General features: G+C 39.7%; 2 protein-coding genes across 4 annotated transcripts in view; both read right to left on the reverse strand.

Moving 5' to 3' along the window:
• The window catches only part of ERCC3 (ERCC excision repair 3, TFIIH core complex helicase subunit), a 31,689-nt gene extending 17,985 nt beyond the window's left edge, over positions 1-13,704 (reverse strand). Inside the window, exon 1 of one of the 2 annotated variants that reach the window (XM_072417956.1) lies at positions 13,568-13,704. Coding sequence is in view for 1 of the 2 variants with exons in the window: in XM_072417955.1 (XP_072274056.1) it covers positions 1,349-1,379 (31 nt within the window). In the remaining variant the exon portion in view is untranslated. Of the gene's footprint in view, positions 1-1,348; positions 1,458-13,567 lie in introns of those variants that run through there. The other variant, XM_072417955.1, reaches the window with a different exon arrangement.
• MAP3K2 (mitogen-activated protein kinase kinase kinase 2) overlaps positions 6,254-17,586 on the reverse strand; it is a 37,020-nt gene continuing 25,687 nt past the window's right edge. Inside the window, exons 17-18 of one of the 2 annotated variants that reach the window (XR_011921690.1) lie at positions 10,167-17,183; positions 6,254-10,088 (exon numbers count right to left, since the gene is read on the reverse strand). Coding sequence is in view for 1 of the 2 variants with exons in the window: in XM_072417957.1 (XP_072274058.1) it covers positions 16,958-17,183 (226 nt within the window). In the remaining variant the exon portion in view is untranslated. Of the gene's footprint in view, positions 10,089-10,166; positions 17,184-17,586 lie in introns of those variants that run through there. The other variant, XM_072417957.1, reaches the window with a different exon arrangement.

Below are 17,586 nucleotides of genomic sequence, written 5' to 3' on the forward strand. Positions count from 1 at the left end.
TTCTAGTTAAGCTTGGGAACCTCAAGAAGAGTCTCAAGCACCGAATCCAGATTAAATGACAATGGATTAGAACCCCCAATCAATGTGTTTATCGCTGTGTCCCTGCTTGTAAGAATTCTGCTCCCATCCGGTCTATTTGATGGGTCACAGACAGAACAGAAAGTAAGGGAAGATCCCCTCCACCGGTATCCAACAGGAAAGCATGAAGACGACTTGTAAATGCACAAAGCTCTGTCAGGCTTTTCCTGCCCTCTTTACTAGGGAGGTCACATTTCTTGTTCCAGAGGGAAAGCCGAGGAGAAATTATCCCCAACAACTTTGGGCTCCTGGAGCGCTACAACTCCCAGCAGGCTTGAAAGACTCTCCCGCAACATGACAACCCCTAGCATTGCCAGGAAGAAGCTTCTGAAGTGCTACAACCTCCTGCATGCTATGACAAGCTCTCCCGAGACCTGACAACTCCCAGCATACTCTGGAAAAAACTCCCGAAGCACTACAACTCCCAGCATGCTATAACAAACTCTCCTGAGACCTGACAACTACCAGCATGCCCTGGAAAAAAATCCTGAAGCACTACAACTCTCAGCATGCAATGACAAGCCCTCCTGAAGCATGACTATTCCCAGCATGCTCTGAAATGAGCTCCTGAAGCACTACAACTCCCAGCATGCTATGACAAGCTCTCCCGAGACCTGACAACTCCCAGCATACTCTGGAAAAAACTCCCGAAGCACTACAACTCCCAGCATGCTATAACAAACTCTCCTGAGACCTGACAACTACCAGCATGCCCTGGAAAAAAATCCTGAAGCACTACAACTCTCAGCATGCCATGACAAGCCCTCCTGAAGCATGACTATTCCCAGCATGCTCTGAAATGAGCTCCTGAAGCACTACAACTCCCAGCATGCTTTAACAAACTTTCCTTGGAAACTACTACTACTACTACTCCAACTGCTTTCCTGTCATATTACAACTCCCAGCAAGCTCTTGCAAAACAAATATTAGTACATGCCAACAGCCCGTACTGAGGTACCACAACTCTCAGCATGCTCTGATCACTAAAATCACTGACAGTGTACCCTTAGACACTACAACCCCCAGCATACACACAGCCTTTTTGTGCCAGCCCCCCTGCCATACAACAACCAGAATGCTATGACAGCCTTTACTGAAGCATCACAACTCCCAGCATACCCTCACACTACAATTTCCAGAAGATTCTGAAGCACCCAATGTCAGCCTCCCCTGTAGCAGAACAAATCCCAGCATACACTCGTCCACTGACCGCTCCATGACATAATGGGAATTTATGAGGAGGCCAGCAGTAACAGAGTCCTCATTATACCTCTGTCGTAGTATTTGTCCTTCTTCCCCATCACACCGAACAGCAGCCTCTTCCACAACAACACACACCTGCAAGGCCTCACTGGCTGTCAGGCATACTTCCTGTAGAAGCGCCGCCTCCTCCGCCTATTGGATAGGACCCGGAATAAACAATCACGTGTGCTAGTGTGGCTTCCTAGAGGAGGCGCGGCTGGCTATTCCTCGGCCATTCACAGAGTAGACTGCGAGCGACGCATGCGTAATGCAAGGCAAAGTGGAAACATTGTATCATCACGTGCTTCCTGCATCATCCAGATGATGTGGGACTACAAATACCAGCATATCCTCAGCAAGTATTGGCTGTTAGTTTTCAACATTTCCTGACTGGACTCAAAGTTTTTTTTCTTTTGCAGTCTGTATTAAAGAGAACCTGTCATCTTTGGAGTGTATGCATGGTGAAGTTACCGAGGCTGACATATTGTAATATATTATATGGGATCTGACTGTATTGTACTCCCTCTGCCAGATGCTGTAGGATCTGATAGGTGGCCTCACCCAACCCTATTAAATTCATCCTCCACCTGATTCAGCTATACTATCCTAGCCCCGAACACTGGGCGCATGCTTTACACTACAGCACCCCTTATTTCCCAGAAACTGCTGGAAATAAGGAGGCTCTGTTAGATCTAGACCATGGAATGGACATTTATGCACCTGTGGGGGTTAATTCATTTTGGTTGGGTTAGTGATTGTCTATGGTGTAGATTGGTTACATGTGCATTTTTAAAAATGAACGCCATTAGTTGCATTCAGCACCCCTTTCATTTGACTAGGCCGCCTAGCCCATCACAGGGTGCAGCAATGTAGCATGTTTAACTGCAGTGCCATCAAGGCAAGTTGTGTTTGAGGTCAATTATTTGCAAAATATAGCAAAAACACAAAAACAACTTAAATTCAAAACTCAGAAAAATTATATTCCTTTCAGGTGCCTTTTAGGAAAAAATACTAATCCAGGGCACCAACGCATGTTTTCCTCAAGAAAATGCAGGCGATATAACAATGCACTTGTAAGAACAAGCCTATATATATACGGTATATTGTTTTACAATGGCTAATATAAGATTTGGAGGTGCTAAGTTGCTGTGACTGTACAGTGCATGGAGCTGCCGTTCACGCACAGCTAATCAGATACTGAACACAGAATCCAAATGTTTCCGACCGAGTTTGGGTTTCATTATTATTATTATTATTATTATTATTATTATTAAGCAGGATTTATATAGGCAACATATTACGCAGCGCTGTACAATTAAATAGGGGTTGCAAATGACAGATAAAACAGTGACACAGGAGGAGGAGAGGACTCTGGCCAGAAGAGCTTACAATCTATGAGGTGGGGGAAGAATCACACATCAGGAGGGGTACAGAGCGTGCTTACTGTTCAGAAGCCGCTGCCCCCACTCCCCCCACCTTAAGCATGTATTGTTAAAACAAAGACAGAAAAAAAGGTTGTATTGTCAGCAAGTTTTGTAAAAAAATAATTGATATATGCATACAATATATAAGACCAGTTTACTAGATATAGTAATCAGGTAATAATGAAAAAACACATTTCACCGATAGGCTTCTTCAGGGGACGTATGGAGAGCGTTTACTGGATGAATATTTAAGGGATTTTCCTTGGGTAGAAAATGTCAGGAGGGACACTATTAAATGAAAAGAGAAAGAACAACTTTTTACTGCCAACTGTTGTAGTTTAATTATGGTATGTAATTAAACATATTAAGCTATACAGAGCTCTACTGAGCTAGACATAAATCAATCACAGAGAGGTATAAAGTCAAAATTACATATTGAACAGCGTTGTATATCTAGAGAAACAAAGTATGTATTAGAAAATATACTTTCACCACATGGCTTGCTCAGGGGAGGGTAGAGACTTAATTGAATATCCAGAGGATCAGTAAGATTAGAATCTTGAGGATTGGAAAGATATATTGGTGGGAGAGTAGGCTGGGGAGAAAGCTTTGGATTCCCTATGTAGGCAGGGGTTACTAGATAATATGAATTCTGGAATGGAGCGACTGCAAAAAATATCCAGTGAAACAGAGGCAAGGCAGAGTCTTGAATGTCTTGCACAGCATGGTTTCGCACCACAAACAGTGCAATCAGCACACACTGACGTGCATTGTAGAAGCACTAAAAAGCGTTGTTAAATCACATTGCATGCTTGTTTTTTTTTTTTTTCTTCCCTTCTAAACAAGGGTAATAGCTGGGAATGTTCCTTTCATTCGCATGAAAAGCCCACTTTATATCTATTCTCTGCAGAGTGTTGCGATGTGATATTATAGTGCAAAGGAATGCACTGCACAAAGCAGCATGTTGGTGGGCACAGTAACCATAGAGCATAATACAATTTGCCATCAGCATCTACTAAACCGGGGTTAATGCTATGTTGTCTCCCCTCCTGGAGCTGCTGGCAGTGATGATGATGTTGAATATTATTATTAATATTATTAGTAATAAACAATATTTATAAGGAACCAACATATTATGCAGCACTGTACATTAAATAATGGTTGCAAATGACAGATACAAACAGTGACACAGCAGGAGAGGACCCTGCCCCGAAGAGCTTACACTCTAGAAGGTGGGGGAAGTATCAAACAATTGGGCGGGAAATATGGAATGGTGGGGCCAGTAATGATGGGTTAAGAGACAGAAGAAGACAGGTAGGCAAGTTTGAAAAGATGGGTTTGAGGGCTCTTTTAAATTACCACAAAGTAGGAGCAATCTGAATAGGATGAGGAAGACCATTCCAGGGAGTCAGGGCAGCTGTAGAAAAGTCTTGGAGTTGTGCATGTGAAGGGGGTATGAGTCATTGAAAGAGTGAAGAGGGCGGCTAGTGGAGTATTTTTCTACTAGGTCAGACAGGTAAGTGGAACAAGAACTGTGAAGGGATTTAAAGGCAAAGCAGAGGGGCTTGTCTCAGGAATACTCTGCCACAGACTAGGACTATTGATGGGATGGGGCTCCATGGGTGGCAGGATCTGGGTTTTTTTCAGAGGATATTTGAACTGTAATGATATGTGGATGGCAGTAGGAGCCCTTGCAGAAAATCTGGACACAAAATCCCTTAGAATGTTTCTCCTGTGCTCTTTAATTAATTTTAAGAGCACCTAACTTTCCCAAAAGGTAGGTGTAAGGCGCCAACGGTGCCTCTGAAAAGAATGGCAGGTTTACTTCCATTTATTTATTTTTTTTATATGATTTAAAGAGTGACAAGTCTCTACAATAGTGAAACTTGCATTTCACAGCAGGACAGTGAGTCTCATGAAAACCCAACACCCTACCCACATAGACTTCTTCACCGTGCTTCCCCTGCTCCATCACCCTTGCAAAATACCTAGTACTTCCAGGTATGGGTGAATATACACCTTTTACACGGTACCGGCTTGAGCAGCCTTTTATGAGCACTGAAAACCATCATGTGAGAAAGAGGATGACATATATGCAACCCTTGTGGACGGAACAACGATATCCATCGCAAAGCTCAGGCTCCAATGGTGGAAGGAAACAGCTGGATAGACAATGTGATCGTCTCCTTGATAGTTTCTACACAAGAAATGAATAGGTAGGACATAAGAAATGGGTCTGCCCGAGGTGGGTGGTTTAAATTAAAGCATGCAGATATGGTGAAGAGGTGCTGCTGAATGCAGATGTCAGATTTAGAACTGACTTGTGGCAATCCCACCACCATGGCAGCCTGATAGCTGTTGGTTGCTTTGTGTAATAAGCCTCTCATTCTCCTTACCTTCCGTGTAGACTCTGTATCTGTCTCATGGAATACAGCTCACCAAGGCTGCAAAATCAAAGGTCCCAGTGGGTGGAGGCAGAAGTTTGTCCAGAATGGTGGTCCATTAAAAGCTACATTTTTTTTTTTTTTTTTTTAACGTATTCCTTAAGTAAAAGTAAAACATAGCTTTTAAAGGACAGCTAGTAATTCTGCCATAAGGGTCTTTGGCTGTGCACTTCCTGCTATGGTATGAGAACTTGGGAACGGTCTCCCAATTGTGTTCCTGCATCATACACAACAAGAAGCCACTTGGATGACATGATATATCATTGTCACCAGCAGGCAGTTGGTTCAGAGCAATGATGTGCAGCAACATACTCTTATTCCTAAAAAAAAAAACAATCCAACTCAACCCTATGCTTGTTCCTTTTGAATAATCTTGGACTCCAATGTCCAGTTTCTTTATTCCCCTGACTGAAATATTTGCATTGCATTACTGTAGGCATTCTAAAGGTGGTGTACTACTTCCATCCTTACCACCCCCCCCCCATAATCATTTCAGCAATACTACAGGTAAACTCACCACAATGATTTGTCTGTTGGCATTGTAGCAACATTAAACTGTTGCTGCCATGTGCTACAATCACCACAAATAGCTTGCAGAACAGGTGACAAGCAGGGCAGTGGGTGGGTTGAAGAGCAATAGCTGACTCCACAGCCCTGGGTGTATAGCTGTTTATAGCCAATAAAACAAAACATTTTATTTGTGTTTTTATTTTAAAATATAGGCATAAACTTTACTGGCACGCATGCTGGCAATTACAGACTGGTCATTAAGGTTGAATTTCAGCTTCCTGACCAGGAGTTCTTGTTCCCAAAAGCAGACCTTGTCTTCATATAGCTTTACAATGGCTTAGGTGTGGCAGTGATGAAATGCCATTTGGTCAACACGGAACATTATCATCCGTCAGCATATTTAAATTAGAGGAGTCAGTGGTCGGAGGGTTTTTGTACCGTCTTTTCTGCCCTGTATACAGTTCCTGCTTCTGGGAACTTTTGCAGATTTGGCCAGAAAAAACATTGACAGATTGTATATTTCATTTTTTCAAATTCACAACCACAAATTGACACTTTGAGGGGGGATAAATCCAATTTATTTAATGCTAATAAAACACAACAGGACATGAGGGCGCTTGCATGTCAAATGACTTTGCTATATTATTTCAGACAAGCAGTTCAATCAAGTGCAACCATTCAGTAAGAAACAGGGGAAGAAAAAAAATAAAATAAAGTTTTTATAAAAAACAAAAACATCATTTTCATCATAAAACATAACAAAATAGTGTTGGATCCAGCCTTAGACACATTATATAATATGTATTCAAGTTGATTAAAGTTTCTTCGCTATGACAGGTCCCCTTGCTGCCGCAATGGCGGCTGCCTGGCAAATGAAAAAAAAAAAAAAGTGCGGCCATTGGGGCGGCAAGGCTGGTTATAAACTTCAGTACGTTATATAGGTACAAGAACACCCAGAAGCGATGAAGTAGCTCGGTATATTAACATCTCAAGGTTTCCACAAGCATAGACAGTAGTACGTCGCACATATGCTTCCATTCGCACACATTTGCAGCTGCTCTAAATTTTTTTTTTTTTTTTTTTTTTTTTTACAATCAATGAATCAATTCAAATAAAATTTAAAAAGTGCAAAACGTTTACAGAGTAATAAAAAAAATGCTGTACAGTAAGATATACATAGAGAGTGCCCAAAGACCGGCAATACAATCACAAGTAGAACTGCATAATAGACCAACCAGGTTCCAAGTTGATAAATTTAGTCTGCATGGGCAATCCAGGTCACCAGCACAACGATTTGATAAGTCAATTAATTTCATATGACTAATCTAATAAAATACAAAAATCATGAACTAGAGATACCACAATCCATATCGAAAGACTGTGGTGGAATTCCATCAATAACCTCTGATGCTGGGGAACCAATCCTAATACAGATCAATGTAATAAATTATTTTTTTCCATCGTTATCATTTATGATTGGTCGTTCAGAAAAATACTGAGTGTTGTGTTGTACAATATCGTAATCTCTAACAAATCACTTGGGTGGACTTGCTGCCCACCCAAAATTCCAATGTCATCCGAGGAGGAAGCTGACCCTGTATCACTTAATGAATCTCCAATTAGAACATTTCCCTATAATTAGTCTCCGAGAATAACGGCACCTTCATTTCTTCTGGTAATGTCTCCCTGTCAGAATAAAGGGGGGGAAATATGGGCAATACATTTCCTAAAATGACCAGTTTTGATGGACCAACATAGGAATATATTTGAACGTGTCCACAAAATGTAAAAAGATCAACTTGCAGTCATTCTATACAAAAAGTAAAAAAAACAGGTTAATAAACAAATGTATTAAAGGGAAAAAAAAATTATACTAGTTATTTTAGAAAAGAATGAGTGTCTATTTCCTGCCAGGTGGCCCTTGGGTGCTTTAGGAAGCCATACTAAAATTGCAGACTCTATAACATTTTTTATCGTTATATCTATCGCTGAATCCCACCTCAAAGAGAGTCAGTAAGGCTATGTTCAGATCTGGATATTTTTACCGCCTACAACTGCTTGAAATCGCTTTGTAAAAAATAGTTATATTGAAAACAAATGGGTGTTTTTTTCAGGCTTTAGGCATTTACAAGAGGTAATTCAGAAGCTCACCTTCTGGACTGGCCGTACGACCACATCTATATAGACTTGCATTAAACAACTCATACGCTTTTGTGCAGGCTTTTATGATCTTTTGCTGCAGGCCTTTAAAAAAACAAAAACCCAGGGGATTGCTCAGCAGTCCTTGCCGAGTGGGTTACAAAAGTGTTTAAAATCTAGAAAGCATGCTTATAAATGGCAGTACATGTGCTTGCAAATGAGTTTTTTGCCTGAAAGCAATCCTGGAGGTAGCTGTGTATAGCAGGTGTCCAGGAGCAGTAATCTGTGGGGTTTTATTTTTTGCTGCATATCTGAACATAACCTATCACCCCTCTCAGCCTGTGCTGTGCATTGTGACATTGGAATGGGTGACCATTTACCACCATGAAGAACAGGACGCTCAGACAGTAGAAAACAAAAATAGAAACTCATTCCATAGTCCCTCTGCTACAACTACCATTCTGCCTAACTCAGTTTGCCCCAGGTACACTTTGCATTACTTTTTCCCCAATAAATACAATTGTGAACTTGCCCTGGAAGATGTAAAGGTGGTCACATACATATTGACGCCGTTGATCATACAATTAAATGACTAAAATGAATAAACTGAATAAAAATTGCAAACCTAAAATCTGACATTGAATCAAATTTGTGAGCTCTTGAACAATTTGCAGGATAATTTAAATTAATGATGAATTGCTTGTTAGAAGTTTTGTTCTAACCCAAATTGTTGTATGACCACCTTAAGATTGTATCAAGCAATAGTTATAAAATAAGAAACTCTACATCAGAGATAAAACTGCTTCATATAGCCTGTGTTCAGTTTACAGATAAGGATTGCTGTGCGTTTCTTAAATAATCTTATGCTGCAGTTAGAAAAATAGCAAACCATAGGCGTGTTCGCACACAGAATATCACTGGAAAGGACTAATAAACAGTTAATAGCCATGTACAAGATAGTTTAGAATAACAGATAAAAGGTATCTGCAGAAATAAAAATACTTTTTTTCTGAAGCCATCATTTTGAAATGTGAGCTCAAAAAAGAAAACTCAATAAAATGCTAAAATCACAGCAGTGTTCTCTCCAGAAATCCTTTTAAACTGCATGAGAAAAGGCTTTAGGCGGGTGGTGGCCTCTGTATTGTGACCCCAACTTCTCAGTAACCACAGAAAAACAGCGGCATAGTTAATGAAAAATGCTGGGTGGTGCACCCAGCTAAAAGGGGCTGGGGAGAATACTGCACAGTTCCATAGCCACCACTTACGTCTATTCCAAGCCTCGACCCAAGATACAGGAAAATGGGCTGTATGTTTTTTGTTTTTTTTTTTCACGGTAAGCTGCCTTCCCTTATCTCAACTTGAATGATTCAGGGTCAAACAGTTTTGTTCTCTGCCTTCTAGTAGTAGCTAGGCAAAACTAAAGAATTCAGTTCACTGCATCTGTTTGACATATACTCCTATGTTTTCCTTGCCACCTGCTGCAAGTACTGATTTGCCAGAAAATAAAGTTTCAGCAGTGAGCCAACAATACGGTGCTTCTACAATTATGTCAGCCCCATTGGACTACAGAATCTTTTCCCTGTAAAAAGTAAAATGTTTGTAGTCCAGCAAAAGAGGTATTTTACAGGGGCTGCTGTCAAGTAAACAACATTTACAGATGTTTGCTGAAAACCACGTCGTTATTAAATAGTAGCTTGAGGGGGTAATTTAGGGTTTTTAGTATTTACACTGAGGAATATTTTTTTTAAAAAACTAGTTCATGTAGGTCAACGCAGCAGGTTCCCCTGACTAGATTGCTCAGTATTGGTAATAATTGCAACCTAATATTTTTGCTCATTTGCCATCTAAATTCACAACCTGACAAATACTAGAAGTGCAAGCTTTTCCTTAAGCCCTGGCTGATCACTGGCGGACTTCATGTACTTGTCTATGTACGTATAGGTGATGGGCAAAGACAAAAGTTTATGTGTGATATCAGATTTATGAAAAGAAGAACACATGGCTTTTTAAAATATATATAAAACAAAAAAGCGAACTGTACAGTAAAAGCAACCGAACAACAAACATGCAATTTACCAGACTGACAAATCTTTAGTGAGGACATAAATTGTACAAAGAACAGCAGGAACTGTGCAAACTGCCAAAGACCTGGGGCAGTATAATAGATTTTATATATATATATATATATATATATATATATATATAAATATGAGTGAAAGCACCATAGGATTCAGACATTTTGCAAAACTACCTTCCTCTACCAAATATATATATATATATATAAATATGAGTGAAAGCACCATAGGATTCAGACATTTTGCAAAACTACCTTCCTCTACCAAAACCAGATAAACCTTATTTAAGTTCACACAGAAAGCTGTGTCACAGTCACCATTTACCAGGCCCCCCTATTACAACTGATTGGCAAACCGCGGTGTTCATAGGTGGTCTAGGACAAACGTTTCTTGGCGTCTGCCTTGGCTCATAAATGCAATTGCGGTTTTCTAGCATTGTGGTCGCCTTGCACATGAACTGGAGGGGAACAGGAAATGCAAACAAGCCATTTGTACTTCTCACAAATGTTTCCAAAATGCCTACAGACCACTCAGCGGGAATTTGAAAAGGATTTACATTCATGACATTAAAGTGCTTGAAGAGCACCCAACCATGAGACATGACAACGCTGCTTCAGCAAATTAGATGGCTTTTGTTATCTTGTGGCTTTTTTGTTTTTGAGCAGTGAAACACTATAAAACCAATTTCCCAACAACCGCACAACCGTCAGTGTGAACGAGTCCTCCATCTTGGAATTGGTGAGTCTGCTTTGGGCCTTTTATGCTAAACCAAAATCACCCATCGCCAATCTAGAATGCCAAATAAACTATCTGAAGGGAAGATGCCTTTCCGCTGATGAGGAACAGTCTACAGTCTCCAGAGGTGTTCATCATGTAAATAATATTGCTAATCTGGGATAAGCCATTGTCTAGATATATTAACCACAGCATTCCTGGCTTGTATCCCCTCTTGAGTAAAAACCCAGTAGAAAGTTACTGCACAAAAGCTTGCATAAAGGAACCAACTCTCAAAGAATAGAAGCCAGGTCTCCTTTTGAGAGGGCGCATGTGAAATAATGGAAGCCTGGGTTGCAGTGCACTGTGGTAAATGTACAGGTAAGGAGAAAATGATTTAAGAGGTGGGTGCAAAGGCTCCAGGATTATAATGCTTGGCATACACTATGCAATTTTCCCCACTTGTTGGCATGTTCGAGCAGCATGCAGTCACCCTGTATCTACCAAAATTTTAGCTGCCCATAAATTCGCAAACACAGCCGGGACAGACTTTACAAAATCAATAACTTTCTATCATGGATAATAAGCCATCGTAGTATAGTGGAATATGATAGAGGTGGCAGTCTACAGCTTTTACATCCGTGCTGGTTCATAAAAAACGTGCACCCTGAAGGACACGTTGATTTCGACAACAATTTTCAAAGGCTTTTTGTGAAAAACAGTAACAGACTGAACATAAACAAGTCATATTTACATGAAGTACACAAACATCTTTGGCTTATGGTTAAAAAGTGCCTGATATATAAACAGGATCCAACATTTGGTGAAGTCCGTCGCTAGTCTGTGAGGGATCTGCCTAGAACACGATCGATCCAAGCTGCTTAGGTTCATACTAATAAACACTTTCAAAGTCATTCAACTCGTCAACATGAAGCAGAATATACAAAACAATTGCAGCAGGCATCTATCCTCTATAGCAGGATAGACTCGGAAAGCTTTGTTTTTGCACTCAAGAACTATAATCAGATTGCAGTACCAGACCATACAGTATACAATAATAAACCTCTATAATAACCAGAATGTACAAAAGAAATGAGTCTACATTTGGCACTTTTGTGCAGCACATCAGCGTACCAATGCACCTGAACACACACCTCAGTCACGCGTACAGATATGTGCAGGTATATAAATACACATACAAAAACCAGCAATCACAATGTCAGTAGACACACACATGGAAGATGAGTTTAGAAGGCACTATTATAAAAACGGCTGAAGACCAAAGATGGTCAATGGCTTTTTGAGACAAACCTCTAGCTACAAAGACGCATTATTTTCATCAGATCGTGAGCGAACACAGAAACTCAGCATCAGACGTGACTGCATGCATCCAGGTCACAATAAACATTCACAGAGGTAACCCCCAGTTGTCTGGTGACAGGGGAGGCTACCGGAGTTATTAAAACAAAGAAATCATCACTGGAAGGGGTGTTCTTTAAATAAAAAAAAAAAAAACAAAATAAAAGTTATTTAGGGGGCTGAACTTACAGAAAGCATGAACAACCTGTAGTCCTTCAGTAGTGGATAACAGCTATATAAATGGAGGCTATATTTCTATATACCTAGCAAATAAAATAGGAACTCCACTCAAATATAATAAGCCCATTTCACAAAGGCATGGATTTGAACTAAAAGCTTTGTTTGAAGCTACTGCCAGAACTGATAAAGACTAACAAAATAAGCTTTTAGTCAAGAAGTTAAAGTCAAGGCACCAAAATGATAAGACACATTTCATTGAAACCCTCAATACATGAATTAATGATCTACAAGCATACTAGAGGGCCAAAAGTAAGTGCATTGTGGTATAAAGAGGGTGTATTTGCTCTGCAAAACATGCAGCAGGCATGATATAATGAGATATTATACCAACTCCAATTAAAATGCTTTCTTTATTTGGATCAAAAGGAGTAGAGTTAGAATCTCATTTATGTTGAGTTGAGGGAGCTGAAAAAAAAAATAAATTGTGACTAAATCACAAATGGCTGACTTGGAAAATGGCATGACTGAAAAACCCTGTTCTACCTGAACCACCTGAACAAGAAGGATAGCACACAAGCTTGCCATCTCACATAATAAAAGTGTCAAGAGACCCTAAACAGGAATGAAAACAAAACAGTAATAGTCCTGTTGATCATAGTTATAAATGGTAAACCATTGTAGTCAGCCACACCTTCAACTGTTAGTTAACATATTTGGTACAAATTACTAAAAAGAAACATGTAAAACATTTATTGACGTCCTATTTCAGTAACATTAAAGCGGAATTATGGCTAGACTTTTCACTCTGCTCTCACTCTGCTCTAACAGATTTGCTGCATGGTAAATACTATAAAATAAACATTTTTGAAAATAAGTACCTGGAATGGGTAAGTGGTTTTACTATCATCATATTGCCCTAATAATAAAGATAATGGCTGCTGGCAGCATTAGTGTACTGTAAAAAATGGGGGGGGTTTCTTTTATTGTCTGGTATAGTATGCCAGATTCTAATTCCAAATTAAATTTATACCTGTCAGAAACTGCACTACTTTTTTGCCCTTTAGGTGTCCTTGTTCTTCCAGGTGACGCTCTACAAAAGATATGGTGACTGCAGGGTGTCAACTCGTAGGTGTACACATCATTTATGGTATATTCATGCAGTTATAAGTCAGCTCCGATCTCTTTATCTGGGGTACAACCCACTTCTGGGTAAAGATTGAAGACCTAATGACTTTGCAAAAAGATCACTACATGGAAAGTAAAATAGTATACCCTACCACAGGGGGAGGTGGGTGGTCTCTAAAGAAGGGAATCACCTAAAGGGTGGCTTAGACTGCAGCTTCACAAGTACTAAATGGGCTTTAAAACAATCTATTCTCAAAACGTAAAGCAATATTTTCACCTGGTAGATGGTTTTGCTCCCCATTCCAACTGGTGTCTTTGCAGCATGCCAGCGCTTGAATCTCATGTAAACTTAAAGCAGGTTCATGGGAAAAGAATTAAAAAAAACATTACTGCATTTCTTATGAATTGCTCCATATTGACTAACTGCACAGTTTGAGAAGACTTGTGTCAAAGCTTCTGCTTGCTTAATATGATTATGGGAATATTTAAATATGTGTAGGCTGGTGAGAGTTCTATTTAAAAGCAGAGTAAAACAAAAAAGGATGTGAATGGGTTCTGCCACTTTGCCACAGTCTATCAGCGTACCATCCCAAGCAATAACATACCCCCAACAATGCCACCGGTATTTCTACACTTAAATCCACAAGTAAAAAACTTTTTTAGCATCATGTCCTAAATATATGGTTGAAATACAAGTACTGACCAAGCAAATCAACACCGTGAATTCAATTCACATTCTATTTGTGTGCCACACAGTCTACAGTCAATAAGGGGAACAAAGACAAATCTGCTGTCAGGGCTGGGAAATCGAACATCAGCAACAGTGGAAATATTCTAGTCAAGACAAAATCATAAGCCTGAGACCAAACAGTGAACAACTGTGCCACAAGTTATAGAGAAACACTGTGAATTTGTAATGTATTAGATCTATAAAAACCAATGCCAATACAATGAGCAACCAGAAACAAACCTGTACTATTAGGATATCAGATCATGTGTCTAAAGAGGTAACGGTCTTCTTTCTAATAGCACAGAAAGAACAGAAGGGCTCTTGCTCTGCTTTTAGCCCAGCCGTTCACTTAAATAGGGAAAGTCTGCAAATCTGGACTGAAGGGTAGAAATAATTTGCATTATTGAAGATTTCTCAAAGCTTTGCAAAGCCAAAGTCGCTTCTGTGACATAAAAGTGAACAGTCAAGTACCAGCAGAATGCATTGGTTTGGGTTTGTAAAGTCACCAGAGACATTTGGCAGGAGTTGACAATTGCACAGCTGACTCCTTTCAAGTAAACAGCGCACTCCAAGCAAGAACATAGACACATAAAAAGTGTTTGAAAAGCTTTTGCTTCTACAATAAATTTTTTCGAAAAACGATTTTGCGTCAAATACTTATTGATAGCTCTTCCTTTTCTAGCTGCACCGATACATTTGTTAGATCTATTGGGCTATAACAGAGAAAGATGTGGACATGCATTATATGTGCAGATGTCAACTACTTGCCCACATTGCAAAGAGATAAGTGGCAGCTGCCAAAGAAGAGAATATGCTTTTTTGTTATAGCGCTCTAGATTTTTCGAGCATTAGAAGATTGCTAGAGAGGAGGAGTTACTAGAGAAGGGGGAGTTACCAATAGGTTTATATATTTATTTCACAAAACATCAAGCGTCAATGTGTCCACACAGATCGCAGGTATTGTTAATTATCCTAGAACACACATGTTACTAGGTCTCCGTATCATAAAAGTATCTTTGAATGAACGGATTAAAGAACGGCTGATTTAACATAATGCTTGTGTCACAGTCAAATCTATTGGAAATTTGCGATTCTGAATTGAATATCAGAGTAAAAATTCCTAACCAACCTCTCCATTGGGTTAAAATACAAAAAAGGCAAAACGTATCCGAAATTACCATCTGCTCCGAATAGCAGCTCCATCAACAACATTCACAAATATACAATTTCAGATATGCTTTGGTGGTGGGCATGGTTAGAAAAAAAGGGAGAACAGGATGGAACGGTATAATCCCTAAATGTAGGGTTCCCTGTAAAAAGCCAGAAGCCTTTCCTTGGCATAGCATGGCCATAAACAAGATTACACTTGGAGCAACAGTGATTATCAGTAGCTTAAATTTAACAAGGTAAAGATAACTTTCTAATATTTGTGAATGTTCTTAAATATTAAGGACACCCTTGTATGCTGAGTTTACTGGTCTTTCAGCTAAGAAAGGTCCCACAAACAGAAGACATTTGTAGAGTGCCATATACAGATGTAAAGCTAAAACTTTTTTTGTTTCAGATAGAGTAGGAAAAGTTTATAATGATTGCCATTGGTGTCCTGTTGGGAAAATGTACATTTACTTTGTGTCCCAGAGATCCAACAGGAAGCAAAACAGTTCTACTAAATATAGGCAATTCCCCACTTTAATGTCACCAGAACAGATCTATGAAGAAAGTTATCCTCCAATCTCTTGTCCAGGTGACAAATGTAAAATTTTACTTTTTCAGTTTTTTGTTCTGGTGACAATGTGTTATCTGAACAAACAATGAAAAATCTTTCCTACAGGGGCACAAACAGCCACAACACTTGATAATAAACATACTAATCCTTCTCAATTTGTCAAAAACTATTTTTTTTAGATTTACATACAAACACATAAGCAAACCTGTTCTGATTATGAAGGTGGGGTGGAGGAAGAAAATAACATCTTGGTCAGGTTTCTAGTCAGAGCATGCAGTTGTACTGCACTGGAGTGTTAATCCTCTGTAAAACACTCATGCTCATGATTGCATCTATTACAAAGAATGGGTCACAAGATAAACCATACAAGCTCCTGGTCTTAAGACTTGCAGGTTTAAGGAAAGTTCTTATAATTCTACAGCCCCCACTCTGCAACCTCATCTGTTACAGCAGATCTAATGTGAGTTTACGCTGGTTTTAAAGCAGTCTTTTCTCATCCTTTTTAACATAGAGGAGTCCTTGAAATAATGTTCAGGTTCTCAGGTGAACTGCTTCTATAATTACTATACTCACAGCTCAGAGTACAATGGTAGGACTTAAAGAAACCTAAACATTTTTTTCAGAGTTCCTCCATATTAAAAAGTTATACAATTACCAAGTCATATCTGCGAAAAAATGAAGGAATAGTTGGCCTACTGCACTTTGTTCTTTGCTTGATGGATTAAGCCCAATGGGCCAGATTATGAATAGCAAATCTAAACAGAATGACATTAAAGAAAACACAAATAATTAACAAAACAAAAAGCAACGTTAATCCCAAGCCGTGCTTATACCAGGTACATAACCTACACAGAAAAAAAGATAACAGAGCTGCCTTGTGCCGACCTGCGCCTACATGTCCTTCACAACTTGTTTTAGGTCCTCTGTACTGGAATGTTCCCGTTACCAAAGGACACGGAATGAGAATGTTCTAAAGTGCTTTTTAGTTGGAGTAACGCAGATGTACCTTGAAAAAACATGTTCAAATTTTGAACATCAAAAGTCTGTGCCTCAACTGTGACCAGTCCAAGGAGCCCTCCAATAAGAGGAGTAGAATCGAGAGAATCTCGGTCATCTCTCTTGTCAATACCACGTGTCTGCAGTTGGATTGTAAAGTGCCATCGGCTTTGGAAGGACGCAGCAGAAAGGAAGAGCTGAACAAGGGTTAGTCACTAGTGACACTGAGCAAACGTGTGCCTTAGCAGTTCTTCAGCTGACGGCCTTAATCTGGCCTCTACAAAAATCCTTTTGATGAAGTCCCGTGTATGGTCAGACACATGTACCGGCAGCTGTGGGTTGGTGGTTTGGGTGGCAATTTTAAAGATGGCGGCCATGGCTTCAAACTCCGCCCACGGTGGTTTCTCAGTCAGCATTTCAACGACTGTGCAGCCCACACTCCTGGAAGAGGGAAGGGAAGCAATGAGAGAACAAAATATTGTTGCCAGTTAAGGTTCAGCAAATAGAAACATACAAAAAAGGGGTCTTAAGTCTCAATTTTCTACAGCAACGAAATAGAAATAATTTTAATGAAAACAGATCATGAGAAGGTGGCATCTAACAGATCAATACAAGCTGCTGCATTCAAAAAGCAGAGACCTTTATGGTCAAATTCTGTCTGAAATCAGGTCAGGACTCTCTTCCCCTCCTGTATCATAAGGTGTACCTATTATGTATGCACACATGTACTAAAACGCTGAGATAAACCCTGTGTTGTGCATTAAAGCTTACACAGGGATAAAGACCTTTTTCCCCACTACCATCTGACAGGACTGTCTGCTCAACCCCTTCATTCTGGAAGAAA

The sequence above is a fragment of the Pyxicephalus adspersus genome, chromosome 7, assembly GCF_032062135.1.
Source record: "Pyxicephalus adspersus chromosome 7, UCB_Pads_2.0, whole genome shotgun sequence".
Classification (NCBI taxonomy): Eukaryota; Metazoa; Chordata; class Amphibia; order Anura; family Pyxicephalidae; genus Pyxicephalus; species Pyxicephalus adspersus.